This window comes from Haliotis asinina, chromosome 1, assembly GCF_037392515.1.
Source record: "Haliotis asinina isolate JCU_RB_2024 chromosome 1, JCU_Hal_asi_v2, whole genome shotgun sequence".
Classification (NCBI taxonomy): Eukaryota; Metazoa; Mollusca; class Gastropoda; order Lepetellida; family Haliotidae; genus Haliotis; species Haliotis asinina.
Genome location: NC_090280.1, coordinates 70,638,134 through 70,655,975, shown reverse-complemented (window position 1 = coordinate 70,655,975; position 17,842 = coordinate 70,638,134). Strand labels below are relative to the sequence as shown.

Genomic DNA, 17,842 nt, shown 5'->3' with positions numbered 1-17,842 from the left:
AGGCAAGGAAGTTCAAAATTGTCAGCTTTATGGAAAACAACTTCTTTATTACGAGAGAATTTTGTTTCGATACAATGGTAAGAGGGGATGTCAATAAGTTTTGAGCCTAGCATAGAAAAACACAAAATATTGGTATGAACCACATTTATTTTTCAACATAGTCCCCTTGTGAGTCAAGACACTTGTTCCATCTGTGTAGAAGGCACCATTTTGGTCTTCAAACCAAGCCTCAGTAGCAGCAATAAGCTCATCATCATCCTGAAATCTACGACCATGCAAGTGTTTCTTGAGATTTGGGAAGAGATGGTAATCACTTGGTGCCAGGTCTGGAGAGTAGGGGGCATGCGGCAAGATTTCGTACCCACATTCCTGGACAGCAGCGGCTGCAGCGCAAGAGGTGTGTACTGGAGTATTGTCTTGATGTAGATGAATACCACGTCTGATCTTGCCCCGGCGCTTCTCCTTGATTGACTGTCGCACTTGCCTCAACAAGTTAGCATAATATTCCCCATTCATTTTTCTTCCTTTTGGTAAGTAATCTATGTGGATGACGCCTTTACTATCCCAGAAGACTGTCGCCATTACCTTCTGCACTGATCTGGAGGCTTTGAACTTTTTGGTCCTGGGAGAAGTGACATGTTTCCATTCCATGGATTCTTGTTTGCTCTCAGGATCATAGTGGTGGATCCAGGTTTCATCACAGGTTGCTAGCCTAAAGTGAAAATCTTCTGGATTCTTGTTGTATCTGGTTAGCATGGAGTTTCTTATGGTGCCCCTTGTTTGCTTCATTTCATCTGTAAGCATTCTTGGCACCCATCTTGCGCACACCTTAGACATGACGAGATGTTCATGAAGAATTGTCTGGATGGATCCGTGTGAAATGCCTGTGGTCTCCTCTAACTCGTGGAGTGTGATTCGACAAATTTACAGCACAAGTCTATGCACTCTGCCAATGTTTTCCTGACCAGTGCTTGTTGTTGGGCGACCTGGACGGGGGTCATCTTCAAGACTCTCTCTACCATGCTTAAATTCATTGACCCATCGTTTGATGGTAGCAGATGAAGGGGAAGACTTCCCATAAACTGCTGAAAGCCTTTCTTCAATGTTCTTTGCCAAGCTACTTTCAATAACTAAAAACTTAATTATTGCTCTATACTCAATTCTATTCATTTTCACTGCCATGAAGGGGGTCTCTTTCTGTCAATGTGAGCTGTTCAATAACTTCTGAGAGTAGGATACCAAAACTTATATATCACATCAGCTATACCCCAAGGTTCAATGTCGTACCATAGGCTGTGACACCTGGGTATGAAAAATGCTCAAGGCTCAAAACTTATTGACATCCCCTCGTACATGAACCTGAATCAAAATTTTCATAATAAAGGAGTTGTTCTCCACAAAGTTGCTGACTTTGCAATAGATATCTTATAGATTTCAGTATATTTCCTTAAATATATATACTGTATTATAAGTTGCATACCCTACATTCCATGACAAATGGTCCCATCCACCCTGGCACTGCCTGCCTTCTTTCTTCAGTTGGTGGGATGTGTTCTTGCAGACAGTTTCAACTTTGTTCAAGAACTGCTTCTTCCTCATGGAATGATGTTTCCAGTCATTTTTTTCTGGAAATAAAAAGGAATGCAATTTGCAATGCAGCATAAGTAATGTAAACATGATAAATATTAAAGTTTAATTTTCTTGTTATTTAATGACAGAAAATAACCAGAAATACCATGTAACCACATGTTACTCCTCTAGCCGCACATGATCACGAGGTTGTGTTTTTCATGCATTCATACCATTAGTAGATGCTAGAATAAACTTGTGTGTAGCATATATTGGCTAGGGACCAGTTATCACCAACACCTGGCAAGACAGCTTGACACTTCCGTAGTATTTCACACACTGACACATCAGAAAAGCGATAGGTATGAGAGTTAAAAAATCGCTGTAAGTATTTTACATTGCAGATGTTACAAATACAAATCCCCTTTAGAAGACTGGACCTATACTTGTTGGGGTGGATGTCATGTGACCTTAATTGTGTTTTGACTTGAAATTTCATGAAACTCATCCTGGCTATGTTGTGAATCTATAACGTCATAGTTCAGTCCATAAAAAGTGCAGATTTTAAAAAAATTTGTTGAAATATACCCAACATTCAATGACTAAACTTTGAATTGATATAAGTTTCCATTTCTGTTTTATGGACCTGACAGATACAATGCAGACAACACTTACAAAGCAAAGTGTAACTAGCAGTTGACAAGTCAACTTTCACCCCTTTTTTTGTTTTTTTTTTCCCTGTAAGAACAAATATTACCCAAAATGCAAACAACTACTCAAGAAGTCAACCTTGATAAGTTCAACCGTGCGGTAACATCTCCATATTCATGTTAGCTTTATTCAGCATCCATCAACATTCACAATGAGAGCGAGATTTGATCTGTTAAATGTTTTTTTTAACAAACAAGTTCCAATCATGAAATTTCTATAATATGTCAAGGTTTGAGACACAATATTGCTATCACCAGAGTTATGCCATATTTGGTGAAAAACATTGAAAATTCAGAAATGGCGATAATTGGTCTTGTTCATTGTTTGAAAAGCACAATATACACTACCCCACTTCCTGTTGACCGTGTTTCAGTGAAACATGATCAGCAACTGTAAACAAGTAGGGAACATCAGTGAATAGGTGATCTATCATTATTGTCAAGAAACAATGGAGAAAATCGTTAAACCACTGAAAAATGACAATAACTGGTTACTAGCCACTACGATTATTACAGGCATTATGAACATGATTTCTTATCCTTTATTGCAGTCCACTGTTGGTGCTTTTGGTGGGGGAGCAATGGATACTGTTAGTCGAGACAGCCCAAATAACCAGGCGCTTTTCTTGCAAAAAATAAGGGAAAGTAATGAAGCTGTCAACAATGGAGACTACCATCGTGCCATTCAGCTTTATTCCGAAGCCATCCAATTGGACAGTAACAATCACATCTTGTACACAAATCGATCTGCAGCATTCCTCAAAGTAAACCAGTTTCAAAGAAGTCTTGAAGATGCCCAAAAAGCTAGAAGTCTTAACTCCAAGTGGTCTAAGGTAAGAAAAGTATTCGTATACAAATTCAAGCTTTTCATTTTTATTTTAAGTGCAGATGACATTGTCTATGTTCAATGAATAACTGCCCTGAAATGAGAGGATCGCTACCTGATGTATATGTAGTGTTCCTCAGTCCGGGGACTCGTGTGTTTTGGTAAGCCCACGTCCCTTGAAGAGAGCACTGTGTAGTATCAGGTAAAGTGAAACATGAGCATTTAGAGAGAAATACTACATTTTTATATGTAGCTGCCTCCCCACCCTAAGACAGACAGGGCTTCTTCTTCCTATGCCTTATTGTGCCACTGTCCACTCTGCATCTGCTGTCATTCAGTGAAGAATATGACATTTTACAGTCCAGGGTAGATAACTGTTCCTTCTAGTCAGGGGTTGGTAAACTGTCATTGGTTTTTTTTGTTAGAAAAATAATTGTTAACCAAAAAGTTGTGTTTTTCTTGTTTTGTTTGCTGTTTGTGTATTGAATCGAAATACACCAAACTTAGGTCTGTACTGTAGTATGAATCATATGGAAACAATGTTGTAATGTTGCCTCTTTGCTCACTACATGTATATGACTTCATCTTGTACATTCCAAGACCCTACTAGGTACCAAAAACTTGGATTAGATATTCCTGTATATGGAATAGTATAAACTGTGGCTTCTACAATTTTGTCAGTGTATGTGGCTATCCAGAATAACTTTTGTTAGATACTGAGACTGGGCATATTTATGTTTTAAGAAATACATCAAAGACACTCCCTCCTTCTGTTCTAAAGGCAACTACCATAAAGCCACAAATAAAATAAGTAGATAAACTGCTTAAACATAGCTAAATATTACAGTGTGACTTCTTACCCACATACTACTGGGGGAGTGCAGCCTCTACAGCTGTTTCCCATGAGTGAGTCAGTGAGTGAGCGAGTGAATGAATATGGTTTTAAGCTACTTCTCGCAATATTCAAGGAAAATCGTAGCAGCAACACCAGAAATTGACTTCATCGTGAAGAGCAAATGCTTACAAGGCTACCCCACCATCCCCTTTATATACAAAGACGAAGTGTGGATTTCCCACCTTCGTGCAGTGCTGTGGACATTTCCATTAGATAACAGATTCATTGATGATGGTGCCACATTAGTAAAAATACTCTTACACAGTTGGTCAATGCTAGAATCTAAAGACTAATTAAATTGTTACAAAGGATCATCCTTGTTGATGATTTGCATAAGACATAGATGTGTTGGATTCAGTATTAATATCTTTGTTTGAATCACCTGTTTCCTTGTGAAACAAACATGACTCAAATATGTTGTTATTTGCTCTACAATTTCTCAACATATCACCCCACTTTGTCTGATTTAGTGCAAATCATATACATGCATAATTAATTTTATGATATATGTTTATGTCAGATATTAGGCAGTATTTTGTTTGCTCACAGTTTCTTTTCAATGTTTTCTTTGTGCTGTGTGATTGCCATGGCAGCTGAATGCTTTTTTGATTAGAAGGAGCCCAGTCTAGAACAATGTCAACAGCTGGAGATTGTATCTTCAGTACAAGCCTTCATACAAGGTATTGTTCTTAGCTAACATTGCCTGTGGAAAAGCAGTTGCTAGTATGGTCATTGTAAAGTAGATTGTAAGTGGCTATAATAGCGTGTAACAAAGGTTTTCCAGTGAATGTGGACCTCTAGCTTGACATTGATACCATAATATTTTCACATGAATAAAAGGGACTTGCAGCACCTGACCTCCCTCTCTTCTAGAAATGGGCAGCTACCATAATGCCTGGCTGGTCCTCTGTAAAAGTTGCTCCTCTAAAACCAGCACTGCTTTCAGGAATTCAGTGTTATTTCTTGTGCTGGTGTCAAGGTGTGCAGAACAGAAAGGAAATATGCCTTCTGATATGAAAATTGTGAAATTTATTAAGTGTTTCAAAAGAAGATAAGTGAAGAGAAAGATAATGCTTCACAGACTGCCAACTTTAGTGCTCAACAATTTTAAGTTTTGACAAATATCCTGTACATTTGGAAACTGGAGAATGATGAAATGGTCCTATCGATATCGACCTAAAAGAAAAAAGGTTTGTATTAATCATATAATGCTGTGCTTCAGAATTTCAGCATGCTACCAGTTTGACGAAAAAGGAATTCTTATTGCTCATTGCATATTATATATTCTTGATGCTATTTTTTGTTCTCAGTTGGGAAAAAATATATATTGCAGTGCAGAATTTTGTACTCCCACCAAATGCAGGAACTGTTTTGGTTTATTCGACACATATGGTTGCTTGGTTTGCTGACCACATACAATCTAGAACAAGTTACCTGATGTTCTCGTTATCGCTGTCAACATGAAGGATCGGGGCTTGTCAACCCTGGGTTTTTACATCCTCCTGAGAATCATGAATTTGCATCAAGAATTTGCCAAACTACACTAGTTTTCAACATGATTCTAGTTTACAGGGTGTTAGTGAAACTCTGAATCTTCACTATGGAGTGGCAAGCTCCAAGCCTGACAGTCTGTTTGTCCGGATTACCTTGAGCATGTGCTAGTTGTGTGGATATGTGCACTATATAAATATGATTATTACCTTACGGCTTATAAGATGCCTAAAGATTTTAGTCACATAACATAACCCACCTGGTACCCTTTTTCTGCTAGTTGAACAGAGGTAGTAGCTATGTGATTCGCCATGCTCAATTGATTCACATTTGATATCAGTAGCACAAACATCTAGACATTGATGCTAGTCACTTGATGTTCTCATTGATCCCAGATCTCAAGATTTCTCTGTGGTTCATCTCATTCTAGACTTAAACTACCTTCCGATTTCACCTTTAATGAATGATTTGGTTCAATGAATCTACTCTTTGCTGTAGATATCTCTACAACCACCCATTTGGGCATTACTAAATAAACTTGCTATCCAAGAATATTCTGTGATGCTTCACTGAGTCATTGGGTACTACAGACTTGTAGTACATTGTTTTGGTGCATTGCTGGGTGCAGTCTTTCTTTACCTGGTGCATCATCTTCACCATCCTGCCTTTTACATCATCAGCAAATTTCTGGACTGATTTGTCAGGTTTCTGCGCAGTTATTGAGCATCTTGTGGAAGATCAAGCTTATACCTATTTAGGAGACAAGCTCCAGATTGCACAGATTCAAGTTAAATTTTGGGCCAAGTATATATCTCATTTAAAGAAAATCTGGAGTTCAGAGCTAAATGCTCAAAACAAGGAAGGTTAAAGCCACTAATACTTTAGCTGTGCTACTCCTTTCCTATTCTTTTGGAGTAGTTTTGACCGCCTGACCAGAAGGATCATGTCTGATAACAGGGCACACCACCCTCTCTTAAACATTCATGTATGCCAATCAGGTCGGGAGTTTGATTAATGTGGAGGCTTTTCATGACAGAATTTTGTTGTGTGCTTTTGCACATATTTATTTATGGGATGATCCTCCGGTGAAGCATGTCAAGACTCAAGATGAAAGCAAAGAATTCCACAGCTATTTTAGGCATGCCAAGACTGTTGGACACAATCTGAAATTTTAAGTTGATTTTGTTGATGGTGAGCCTTACCAGCCTGACTTTGCCAGGATCACCCGAACCCTCACTGCTGCATTTCTATCTTAATCTGTAAAACATAATAATAATAAATACAATCCAGTATTCAAATATGAATGCATACTCACCAAATGCATTGGCGAAGACAATATAATTTGCCTCTAAATTTCTTATCAGTGTGTATGTTCACTGGTAGGGAGCTTTGTTACGGTATGGGTGGAGTCTTCATGATTTGCAACAGAAACTTTATGATTTCTGACAGTCTTTGCAATGATATGTGTTATAAAATGGTAATTATAGCTTTAGTTTGTGGTATCAAAGACTATAATTTTTCTATTCTACACATGACATCAGCTTGCAACTTTATTATCTACTTATATAGCAATAGCACAGACGTCAATTTTTTTATAATTTGCAGTGAAAGTCATTTTGTTGATGTGTAAAACATCAAGATTATCAACCCTCAAAAAAAATAATCATAACAAAGTATTTCAGTCAATCAAATGAAATAGTAACTCGATAAGATGATTTATTTAACTCAAGGGAAATTTTGTGAGCACCATGTACAGTTCTCTAGTCTATAAAACATTTCAACGAGTACCTGCCAGTGTTTGAAAATAAAATACCATTACCTCTCGAAATGGAACACATACAAACTCAATTCACAATGGCATTAAGGCACACATATTCTGTACAAAGCAAATATTTTCAGAAGAAGACACTGAAGTCAATAGTTAAGATGATTTTGATGATGATTGTGGTCTACACATTGTTATAGATAGTAATTATTAAGGTGCTCTCTGTCATAATTAGACTTCAAAATGTGAAGTGAAGTGTTGTCTCATGTAATACAATATTTGAATAAGCACTTCAGGCTTGAGGAACAGACTGTAGTGTTACATCAATGTTCAAGTAGCGACTAGTGGCTATTTTAATTCCATACATGGATTTATTACGTTGATTTTTTAATTATGTATTTCCGGAATACTGAAGTAAATCTAAGCATGGAGAAAATTATGCCAAAGAGGAAGGTATGACAGGTCTGCCTGCAATAGTTATTCCAGGAGATTTTCAACCAAAGTGAACCGATCCTGCACAATTCCATTATCAGTAATTCACTTAATATTCATACTCTTCATGGTGGAATCAAAAGCAGGGGACAAATGTCACCACATTAATCTTGACCACTTGTGTTCAAGTCAAAATTATTCTGACATGGGACAGTTGAGAGACGAAATATGAAAATTTTACATCAAGTTTGAATCACCTCAAATTATGGCTTCAAACATTCATATGATCTTTAGACGACACAGATACATTAATAGTAACATCCAAATCTGATTCATGAATGAGATGTCGGGAAATGTGTCCCTTCAATTCCATTTTGGGGATTGTGAATTATCTGTGATCAAGAATCAATTTTTCATTACATCAATTTCACAAATATTATCTGTCACTATAGAGCATCTCCAAGGTGTTTTAAATATGTGTCTGCTTTTCCCTGATTAAATGTCACATGCTTTTTCATAGTGGGCAGTAAACCCAATCAGTATAGTGACTGTGCATACTTCAATAATTTATTCGATCCTTTTTTTTCAAATATATCAATACATTATAAACAAATTATGAAAAGTTCAATTTATGACTTGCATGATTATCAAGGGTTTTCTGAGTAATATAGCAATGTTCGATCCTGAAGGAACATATCATTGAGGTACACATGGAATTAATTCCTGTTATAGCTGATCTTGGATGTCAACAGGACATTTATTGTACCTTACCCTCGCCTTGCAGATGCTATATGTAATCACAAAGACTGCCACAAATCATAAAGATTCTGTGGCAAGAATCACAAAGACTCCACTCTCACTGTAACCAAGTTCCCTGCCAGTGATACATGGTATTGTTTACTTGGTCACCATGTACGATTGTGAAAATCTCAAACTCCCTAACATTGTCAGATCATAAATAATATTGGATGGCAATCTTAAGTCATGACAGGGTGTAAAGATGCTGAAGGTTCATTTTTCATTTTCATTTTTCAATGAAATTTAATACATTTTAAGCTCATTTTTTTCTTTTGTTCTTGTTGTAGGCGGTTTTTTTCAGTGTGTGTTGTACAACTGAGAATGGGTGGTGCAAAGTTTAAAAATAAAAATATATTTTTTATTGTATGGGTGGGTGGATTTTTACAGGTGGCGGGAGATGAGAAACACAGAATTAAATACGGACACCCCTATGTTGGTGGTGATTGATGCATTGATAACTGAAAGTGTATGGACAGGTAGCTGGCTTGTTATCAACGTAATGTGAATGCTGATGCAGTGAAGGTGTTGTCTTTCAGTTCTGTGGTTGAGACACCCATTACAGATGATATGAACATGTGAGACTGATGTCCAGGTTGATGGATATTCCATGGTGATGACCGGTGGTCAGATCCCGTAGACAAATTCCTTGATTGTATTTATATACTATTATCTGTGTCAAAACCTTTTGATTTCAAGTTACATAAATGTTTGTAATGTTCTTTGAGTTTGCCCTATTTGCATTGTATTGGTACTTGTATGAAGTTTAAGCAGTTTGTCAGGTGCTGATGACTGTTGTACTATTTATATATTTGCCATTACACACATGAGCATAAACAAAGTTGTAATGATGTGAATAATGAATCTGAATTGATTTTAAGTGGTTGTGGAATAAGAGGTTTCACAGACTATGACAAACTGATCCTAACTTACGTTTTCCTATAGAAATATTTTGATATCTGAGCATGCTGCATAATATTCTCAACAAAAGCATGAATTAGTGCATCTGTGTGCTAGTAACTGAAATAGGAAAGGTTAAATTTTGGAATTATGACTTGTATTTAGAGTCAAAATTCACCAATAGTCAAAACTCATAAAACCTTGTATGCAATATAATACACATTTCTTTGCTCACTTGTCATAGTCTCAGAGACATAACACCAATCAAAGCATAGAAACCAGTTTGTAGTGGTATTTAGTTACCAGAAACACAACTGAAAGTGAGGACAAGGTCAGATGGGCTGAAAAGCTTGATTATTAGAATTGTTAAAGCTATTTACCATATTACTCAAGGTGGATGTTGAACATAGAGATTTTTCTGGGTTGCATCTGTTTGTTTTATCCTGGACCACAACGTTTGGAGACAGTGTTAAAGAGAATGTTTGCTTACTGACTTAGTCAATCATAAGTAACTGAATTAACTTAATCCTTTAAAAATTTGTAAGAGAATTGCAAACAGACTATTGTTTTACGTTATGTACGTATCATGAGGAAATGAATTAAGTTAATCTTTTTAACAGTTTGCAAGAGAATTACGTGTGCAAAAAGACTGTTATTTTACGTTAAGTGCATATCATGAGGAAATGAATTAACTTTGTCTTTTTAACAATTTGTAAGAGAATTAAGGTTGCAAACGAACTATTATTTTACGTTATGCAAGTGGAAGGATTACCATTTTCGAGTTTCACATACCACAAAACAAAAAAATCCCTGGAAAATATGTTGTGATTGGGAGTAGCAGGATTATTGAAATCATGTTGATAAAATGTATCATTTGGGTATATAATAGATCAGGAAAATGTTGTTATCACTGTCAAAATGGCAAATGCTGTGGTGCGGGGTACACTGTCTGACAACATTAATGGAGGTCAGAATCTTTACCACAATGGATTCACGTACAGAGTCAACAGATGCAGAGCTCAGAAAACATGCTGGAGATGTACAGATGCTACCTGTCCATCATATTTGGTTACAGAAAACAACCTCATCACCCCAGATGTATCCGATGAAACATATCAAACTAACTATAACAAGCATATTACCAGTCCGTAGACGTTGCTACAGAATCATCAACACTAGGATTGGATCCTTGAAGGCCAACCTTCTTGCCGACAGACTTACTGTCTTGAACTACACAGACCATGTGTCAGAGTTGCTTCATTTTGGTTGAACATTTAGATTACTGAAATGGACTTTATCATCACAATTCTCAAATGTTTATACATTTTTCACTTATAATATATATTCAAAATATATCAGAATGTATGTTATATACCCTGTTACTTAGCATATGATGCAAGGTTGATATTACGCTGTGTTTTTTATTGGTTTGTTAATTGCGAGCACATTGGGCGTGAAGTCACTCATGTGGAACATCATCTCCCTTTCCCCGGACTGTCGACAAGTAATTTGGATGGATTGTTCGTTGTTGTCGACAGTCTGGGTATAAACCCAACGTTTTGGGACTTGTTCTAGCCCCATCATCAGGTAGAACTCAGATGAACAATTATGATTTCTGATACCTTTCGGTATGGATGTGCAGTACCAAATTATAAAAAATGCAAGTTCAGCTTTATATAAGTTGAAAAATAATGTGATGAAAAAAATCCTGCAAAATCGGAGTTCAAATAATTCACAAATTTCACTACAGTTGGGATGCAAAATTGGTTTCAACAGCTGAGCTGCACACATAGCGGATACATGATGATTAGATTTGGACAGCTTGAACGTTGCTATATTCAGAACATTAACTGGATACCCGGTTTTAACTTGGATGTCCATATGCAATCAAATTTTATTCCCATGTCCCTGACATCAGATTAACAGATGGAAGCAGAGATAAACATCAACTCAGCAACAGCCCAACACAACATCTCTATCAAATACTGTATCATCTGTCATTCCACTTATTCTAAATTCAAAAACCAAGGTTCATAAGGGGTATACCTGGCCCATGGATGTCTGAAACATATTTCATTCACCAAAATGTACCCACCATATGTTTGATTGACTCTTTACATCTTGTGGTGATATGATTTGTACAGATGAAGAACATATGCAGTGTGCCTTCATAGGAATGGCATCAGGAGCAGGATGGATTAAGAGATATATGCCATTCAAATATGTATGCATTCAAATACTAAACCCAAGTTAGAGGCAAGAATGGACTACAATGGAAGCTGTCTAAACCAGCACTCATTGGGACTGAAGAAATAATCCAGTTCATACAATGTACTGGATTTTAGAGCTGATGATAAATGAACAAGCCACGGATGAGACAGCTTCCACTGTATTTTGCAAAGCTAAGACAAATATCGGTTTGATGTTTGTAATAACTTGTTGTCCCTGTTTTGATGTAAGAACAATGGTAGGGAAGAAGTAGCCCAGCTAGGCCAGAATCTCAACCTTTTGTTTTGAACACAAGGGTGGGGAAAAAGTAGTCTAGCTGGCCCAGAATCTCTGCCTATGGATATGAGAACAATGGGAGTGAAAAAGTGGCTTTGCTTGGCCAGAATCTCTAAAATAAAATACACTGCTTCCATACTTTTTCTGATTTTTTTCACATCTTGCTTTTTGAGAGGTTGGCAGATTTGGAAACCTAGTTTTCAAGAAAGTGTAGCTTTAAAATACCAATTTCATTATTTAAAAAAAGAAATGTTTTAATTCATGTCTTTGGAAACTAGAAAGAAACATGTTAAATGTAATAAACAGCCTCTGTCACATACAAAACTCAATGTTAAGTTGACACCTATGCATCTGTCTGCATATCAGCTAATGACAATATGCAATACAAAATTTAAATCATTGACCTCATACAATTTGAACTTAACACCTATCAGGCTATACACCAGAAACAAAACACATTGATTTATGGCTCGTGCCCCTGATTTCTGTCTCTGTCACATTATGTAATTACATAGACAGGCAGGTGTGATACTTGTACATATGACATGTTATGATGTCTGTTGATTGCAACAAATTGCATCCATTTTTCTTGGATGACTGGATCAGATGTCAACCAGTGCAAACACAGATTGTCATTTTCAAGACCCTCACTTGTTTCCAGTTTCAAGCCACACAACAGTTCACAAACTTTGTATTTGTTGATTGGATTGAGCACAAATACAGAAAAAATGAGCATGTATTTATGAAACCCATCATCTCCATACACACATAGAGAGCCCTGAAAATAAAGGTAAATAAACCAACCAATGAATGTCTTTGTTACACCTGTGCATGCCTACCTGACTGTCTGAGTTCGGTATCACAGCTGCTTTGTTACAAGGGTAGTAAACCCAAGAACAAAATATTGCACTTTTGGGGGTGACAAATTCCCCCTGCACAATTACTGACCCATAGCTGTTAATTTCTTTTAATCACCCCAGTAAGTTATGAAAGTGGGAATGAGCCGACCAATGCATTTAGTAATTGGATCTGGGACAAATGAAACCCAAATATAGATGAAAACCAACAACACATTATCATGTTCCCAAGATGTATTTGCATAATTCATTTTCATTTACAAACTTTCATTATTGCTTTCATTATCATCCTGGTTTCATGCAAAGTCTGATGATGTGAGCTACACTCCACAAGAATTCCATTTGGTGTCTCTTTCCAAAATCTTCAGTGATGAACAACAGGGCTGTTCATACAGGAAGCCAACACACTGATCATCAAATGCTTTCACAACACCTAGTTACACTTTCCTTTATGGCTCATCTCACAGTGGTAGGTTCTTGTGTCTGACATAGCGATATCCTTCGTAGTGAACTTTCTTAACTCCTTTCTGCGACAACCAAGTATATTATACTAGGTTGCCCATATTGGAAGTGAAATATTTTATATGGCCTACCCTAATTAATGTTTTCTAAAATTTTGATTTATTTAATTTCAGAAAATTTAAACAATTTTGTCCATACAATCATTAAAACTAATGCTCCTTAATTTCATCTTATCAAAACATCTCCTGTTTCTGCTACTTCAACAAGCTAAGTAGTTTTGATGAACAGAGAGATTTTTCTGGCTTACATTTTCTTGTTTTATTTTGGAGCACAATGTTTTTGGGTTTGTTCTAACCCCATCATCAGGTAGAACTGAACAGTCAAGCATAGCCCTGAAACATTGTGGTCCGAAATAAAGCAAGAAGATGTAGCCCTGAAAAATCTCTATGTTCATCATGTAGCATCTTCTAAAATGCCAATCAAGCATCTAAGTAGTTTTGTTAACCAAAAGATTTGTTGTATTTATTAACACATCAGTCGAACCCCATTTATCAGGATGTTTAGGTTTCACTCGAAAATCGTCCGGATAGTGAGACATCTGGTTAACTGGATCAAACAAGCAGAACATGAAAATTAAGTGAAAGCAAAAGAATGTCATGTATGTATTTCAATAAATCAACAGTCAATAGTAATAACAGTGAATCATCACAACATATAAGTGTACTGATAATATATGGAAGGCGAAATGCAGGTTACATGTTGTCAGGTTGTCTCAGATGTAATCATGTAGCATGTGGAGCTTCAGGTGGTAAGTTAGATGAAAAATTTTAATTCTAATGATGCATTTCTTGCCCTAAAAACATATGCATCAAACTTATGATGTCTGCTGAAAGTAAACTTCCGGAAGGGATCACATGACTTAGATAATGTGGCAGGTTATTTTTAACTTGCAACACAACAGATAGTAGGGGTCCATTTATAAGTGTTATATACAATACAATGACAGTGTAGTTTACCTTAATCCTACTCAACATCTGTTTTTGTTACTGATTCTCACACCCACCAAATCCAAATGAACAACCCGAGTGACACGCGTCCCTAGCGTTTTGATGGCTAATTAATCAATTCATGTCAAATGACTTCAGACAGATTAAGAATGAAATCACATAGGTGTGTGGTAAACGGTATTGGTGTGACACATACACATGCAAGTTTCACAGATCTCTCCGTCTGGATAACTGGATCATTTTTCAATGGAAATCTATGGAAATGGTTTGAAAATTGGGTAATTGTGGTGGGTAAGGCGTCAGACTTTGTGTGCTGGTGCCTCATTTACTCAACCCAACAAAAGAACTAGAGTCTGTACTTTCCAACGAAAGTGTAGTCCCAAATAAAGCATGTGTTATATAATTTGAAGTATTGTCATTTGAAATTCTAATCCATTATGTATGTTGATAAACATTGAAACAAGACCATTATAAAATGTGCCAGTTGTACCAATTTTCAGTTTTATGAAATGTAGTTACATGTTTCATTTGTATCACTCAGTTGTCAGTATTTTGTATGAAGCTGTCACTTGCATACATACTACTTGATACTGTTTCAGGCATATCTACGTGAAGGAGTGGCATTGAAACACCTGGGGCAGTATGGGGAGGCTCTGGCAGCTTTTGCTGCTGGACTGGCACAAGAACCCAGCAATGTTGTTCTACTTTCTGAATTGTCACAGGCAGCAATAACATGTCCCCTTCGAGGTATGCATTTGTCTATTTTACATAGCTGTTTATAAAGCACTTGAGAGAAAAGTACGATTTTGAGGTTTGCCAAGATTACTGTAATGAAAACATATACATATATTTGATTGTGGTTTCATCACAGTATTCATATTTCTTCACAATCTGTTACCAAAATTGACAAGAACTAAGTTAAATTTGTCTTGTTGATTACTGAACAGTGACAAAATTCATGAAATCCAGAAGGAATATACTCCTTTGGGCTTCAGTGAAATTTTGATTTTTCAACCCAACGTGTAACATGGAAGCACCCGAATCTGCTAAGGGAAGTCAAGGAAACTCCCGTATTTTAAACCTGGACGTTTATCAATTCATTTCATTGGATAGGCCATTTAATAAAGATGATAGACAATTGATATTTTGAGTCAAAATGTGTACTCACTGAAATGTGTCAGTTTCAGATATTAGGGGTTGGTTTTAAATAAACAGACTGCCTCAAAGAATTGCACATCCTTTGTAGGCAATGTTATTGTTCTCCATTCCTAATTTTTGACCTTATCCTTGTTGTGGATGCTGATTAAACTGCATGATGTTTGAGATATAGGTGTTTATTGATGTGGTGGCAGCGCTGGGATTACTCATGTCAGTAAACCGGTAAACAGGATTCCAGTTTATCCTCATTGTACACAATCAGTGAGCCTCCCTGCATAAACAAGTGTATTTCAAGATGTTTTCAACATATTCATTGCCCATGCATGAGTGCTTGCAAATTTGTGACATTATTTAATTGAAATCATGACTCAAAATCAGATTCCAAAGCAGTGGCAGTTGACCATAAACTCTCTTGAAAACTAGCAACAGTCTTCTTTATATCTTGTCTTTAGACGACAATTTTGCACCTTTTCTCACAGAAGACTTCACATGGGAGAAATAAAGTGCCCTCAATCCTACTCAGTCTTACAATATGATGGAGAAAATGTCCCACAGTGACATAGAAAAACAGCAGAAAAATGGGCAGCTAGACTTCATGCAATGTCAGATTAGGAATTATGTATTGGAGAAAACACACTTCCGAGGTTTCAGTAAACAATGTAAAAGCAGAGGGTGAGGGAAATCCCGAGGGGTGGAGCATATATACTGTCAATGATGGATAATTACAATGTAGATGATCATTTGATGAAGCTACTTAACAACAGCTGAAGCGTGCATAAAATCAATTTGATGACAGTAACTGTAAGTAGATAATTTAACCCCACCACCTGCATTGGCTCGGTGGCTGTATTGTAGAGCATCTGCCTACTTGTCTAGGACTTATGGATCCAATCCTGCATGGAAAAGCATATGTACTTCGAACTTAATCTTGAATGATATTTTTCAGTTGATTTCAAACACTCATGTAATATCTGAATGTTGATGTTCATACAAATTAAGGAAAAGTAAAAAACCTGTGACGCAGTCTTGCTAACAAAAAGTAAAACCTTGAAAGAGGTTCCAATCCACTGGATCCCATTTCCTAGATACTGTTGACATAAAACTTCAAACGAATGAATGCCCAGAGGACTTGTATCAAAGGCTTGTTATCTTTATAGAAGACAACCTTCTCACTACCGGAGGTGGCATTCAACACCATGGTCAGGAACTGGTTGTTGATGAAGATCTTTCACCTACCATGGAAAACATGATTGTTGTGTTGTGGTTACAATTGTTCCATCCTTAACTCCGTAATCAGACTCTGATGTCACACAAACCTTAGATTTCACAAGCCCTACATTTGTTGCTGGATGATCTGCATAGCACTGAAGCTTATACGTTCACCTACCCAAACAACAGACAGCCTCCCACTTGTAGCAACCAGATGTCTAGGAAAGTTAAGCCCACAGTATCTTGTGCAAAACATCTGGGTGTCCAGCTTATGATACCCATTACCTCAGTCATTGCAGATATCTCCTGAATTACGACAAGAGACATGTCTGGCAGGACCAGATTTAATGACAAGGAGGCGGAGGATGATTGGGAAGAAGGTCAGAACCTCTTATACAATCATCCCAGCATTAAACATTTGGGTGTTAAGCCCTTTCCATACTTCAACACTTTTTATGAACATCACCCAGTTCGACTAACATTAGGCACTGGTGCTATGACCAATATTGTCAGTGCCCCTTTCACAAAGCCATTCATCTCCTTCTTACTAGTGCATCCCAACGAGCACTGGTGTTACTCCGCTGGAAGCAGTTGGAGAAGTCCACTGCATGTTGACCAGAGAAAACGATTCTTTCCGACTTGATGCCCTTGTTGTCAAGCAACTTAATGTCGATATCCTTGCACGAATTCCTTTCTATAAAAGCAGTGATATTGCTACTCATTCCACCAAGTATCAGATTGTTATCAATGGGGCGAATGACAGACTACTCTCCTGCCAAATGAGGTCCTAGACATTGATGTTCCTAAGGACAGTGTGCCCAACCTTAGCAGGACTTTAGAACCAAGGCATGATTGCCCTTGCAATATGGGCATATCACATGAGAAGGCTAGACCTCCATGTCAGCCCATTACATCTGTAGGTAACAAAATAAAGATCACAAATACCACAACCAACGAAATTACCCACAAGGGTCATGAACACTTTTGACACATCAGATGCATCACTAAACCTATTCAATGTAATGCGCATCATATGAGCATGCCAGGACCCAGTGCAGACCCAGTACTGCCATCTAAGGACATTTTGCTGGATCTAGACAACATCCTTCACCCCGAAATGGTTAGGAAATTTACTGATCACCATGAGGAATTTGATCAACTGTTTCATCCAATAGTGTCGATGCAGCTAGTAGAGACTTGCAGGCTGTTGTGAACATGGGCCTAATCTTGCCTCCTCAGCAAAAGGGCCGTCTCCCACACT

The 17,842-nt window shown here is 37.2% G+C and overlaps 1 protein-coding gene across 1 annotated transcript in view; it reads left to right on the top strand.

Moving 5' to 3' along the window:
* LOC137296373 (tetratricopeptide repeat protein 28-like) overlaps positions 1-17,842 on the top strand; it is a 197,447-nt gene that overhangs the window by 15,184 nt on the left and 164,421 nt on the right. Inside the window, exons 2-3 of the mRNA XM_067828159.1 lie at positions 2,831-3,112; positions 14,814-14,961. Of these exons, the coding sequence (XP_067684260.1) occupies positions 2,831-3,112; positions 14,814-14,961 (430 nt within the window). The remainder of the gene's footprint in view (positions 1-2,830; positions 3,113-14,813; positions 14,962-17,842) is intronic.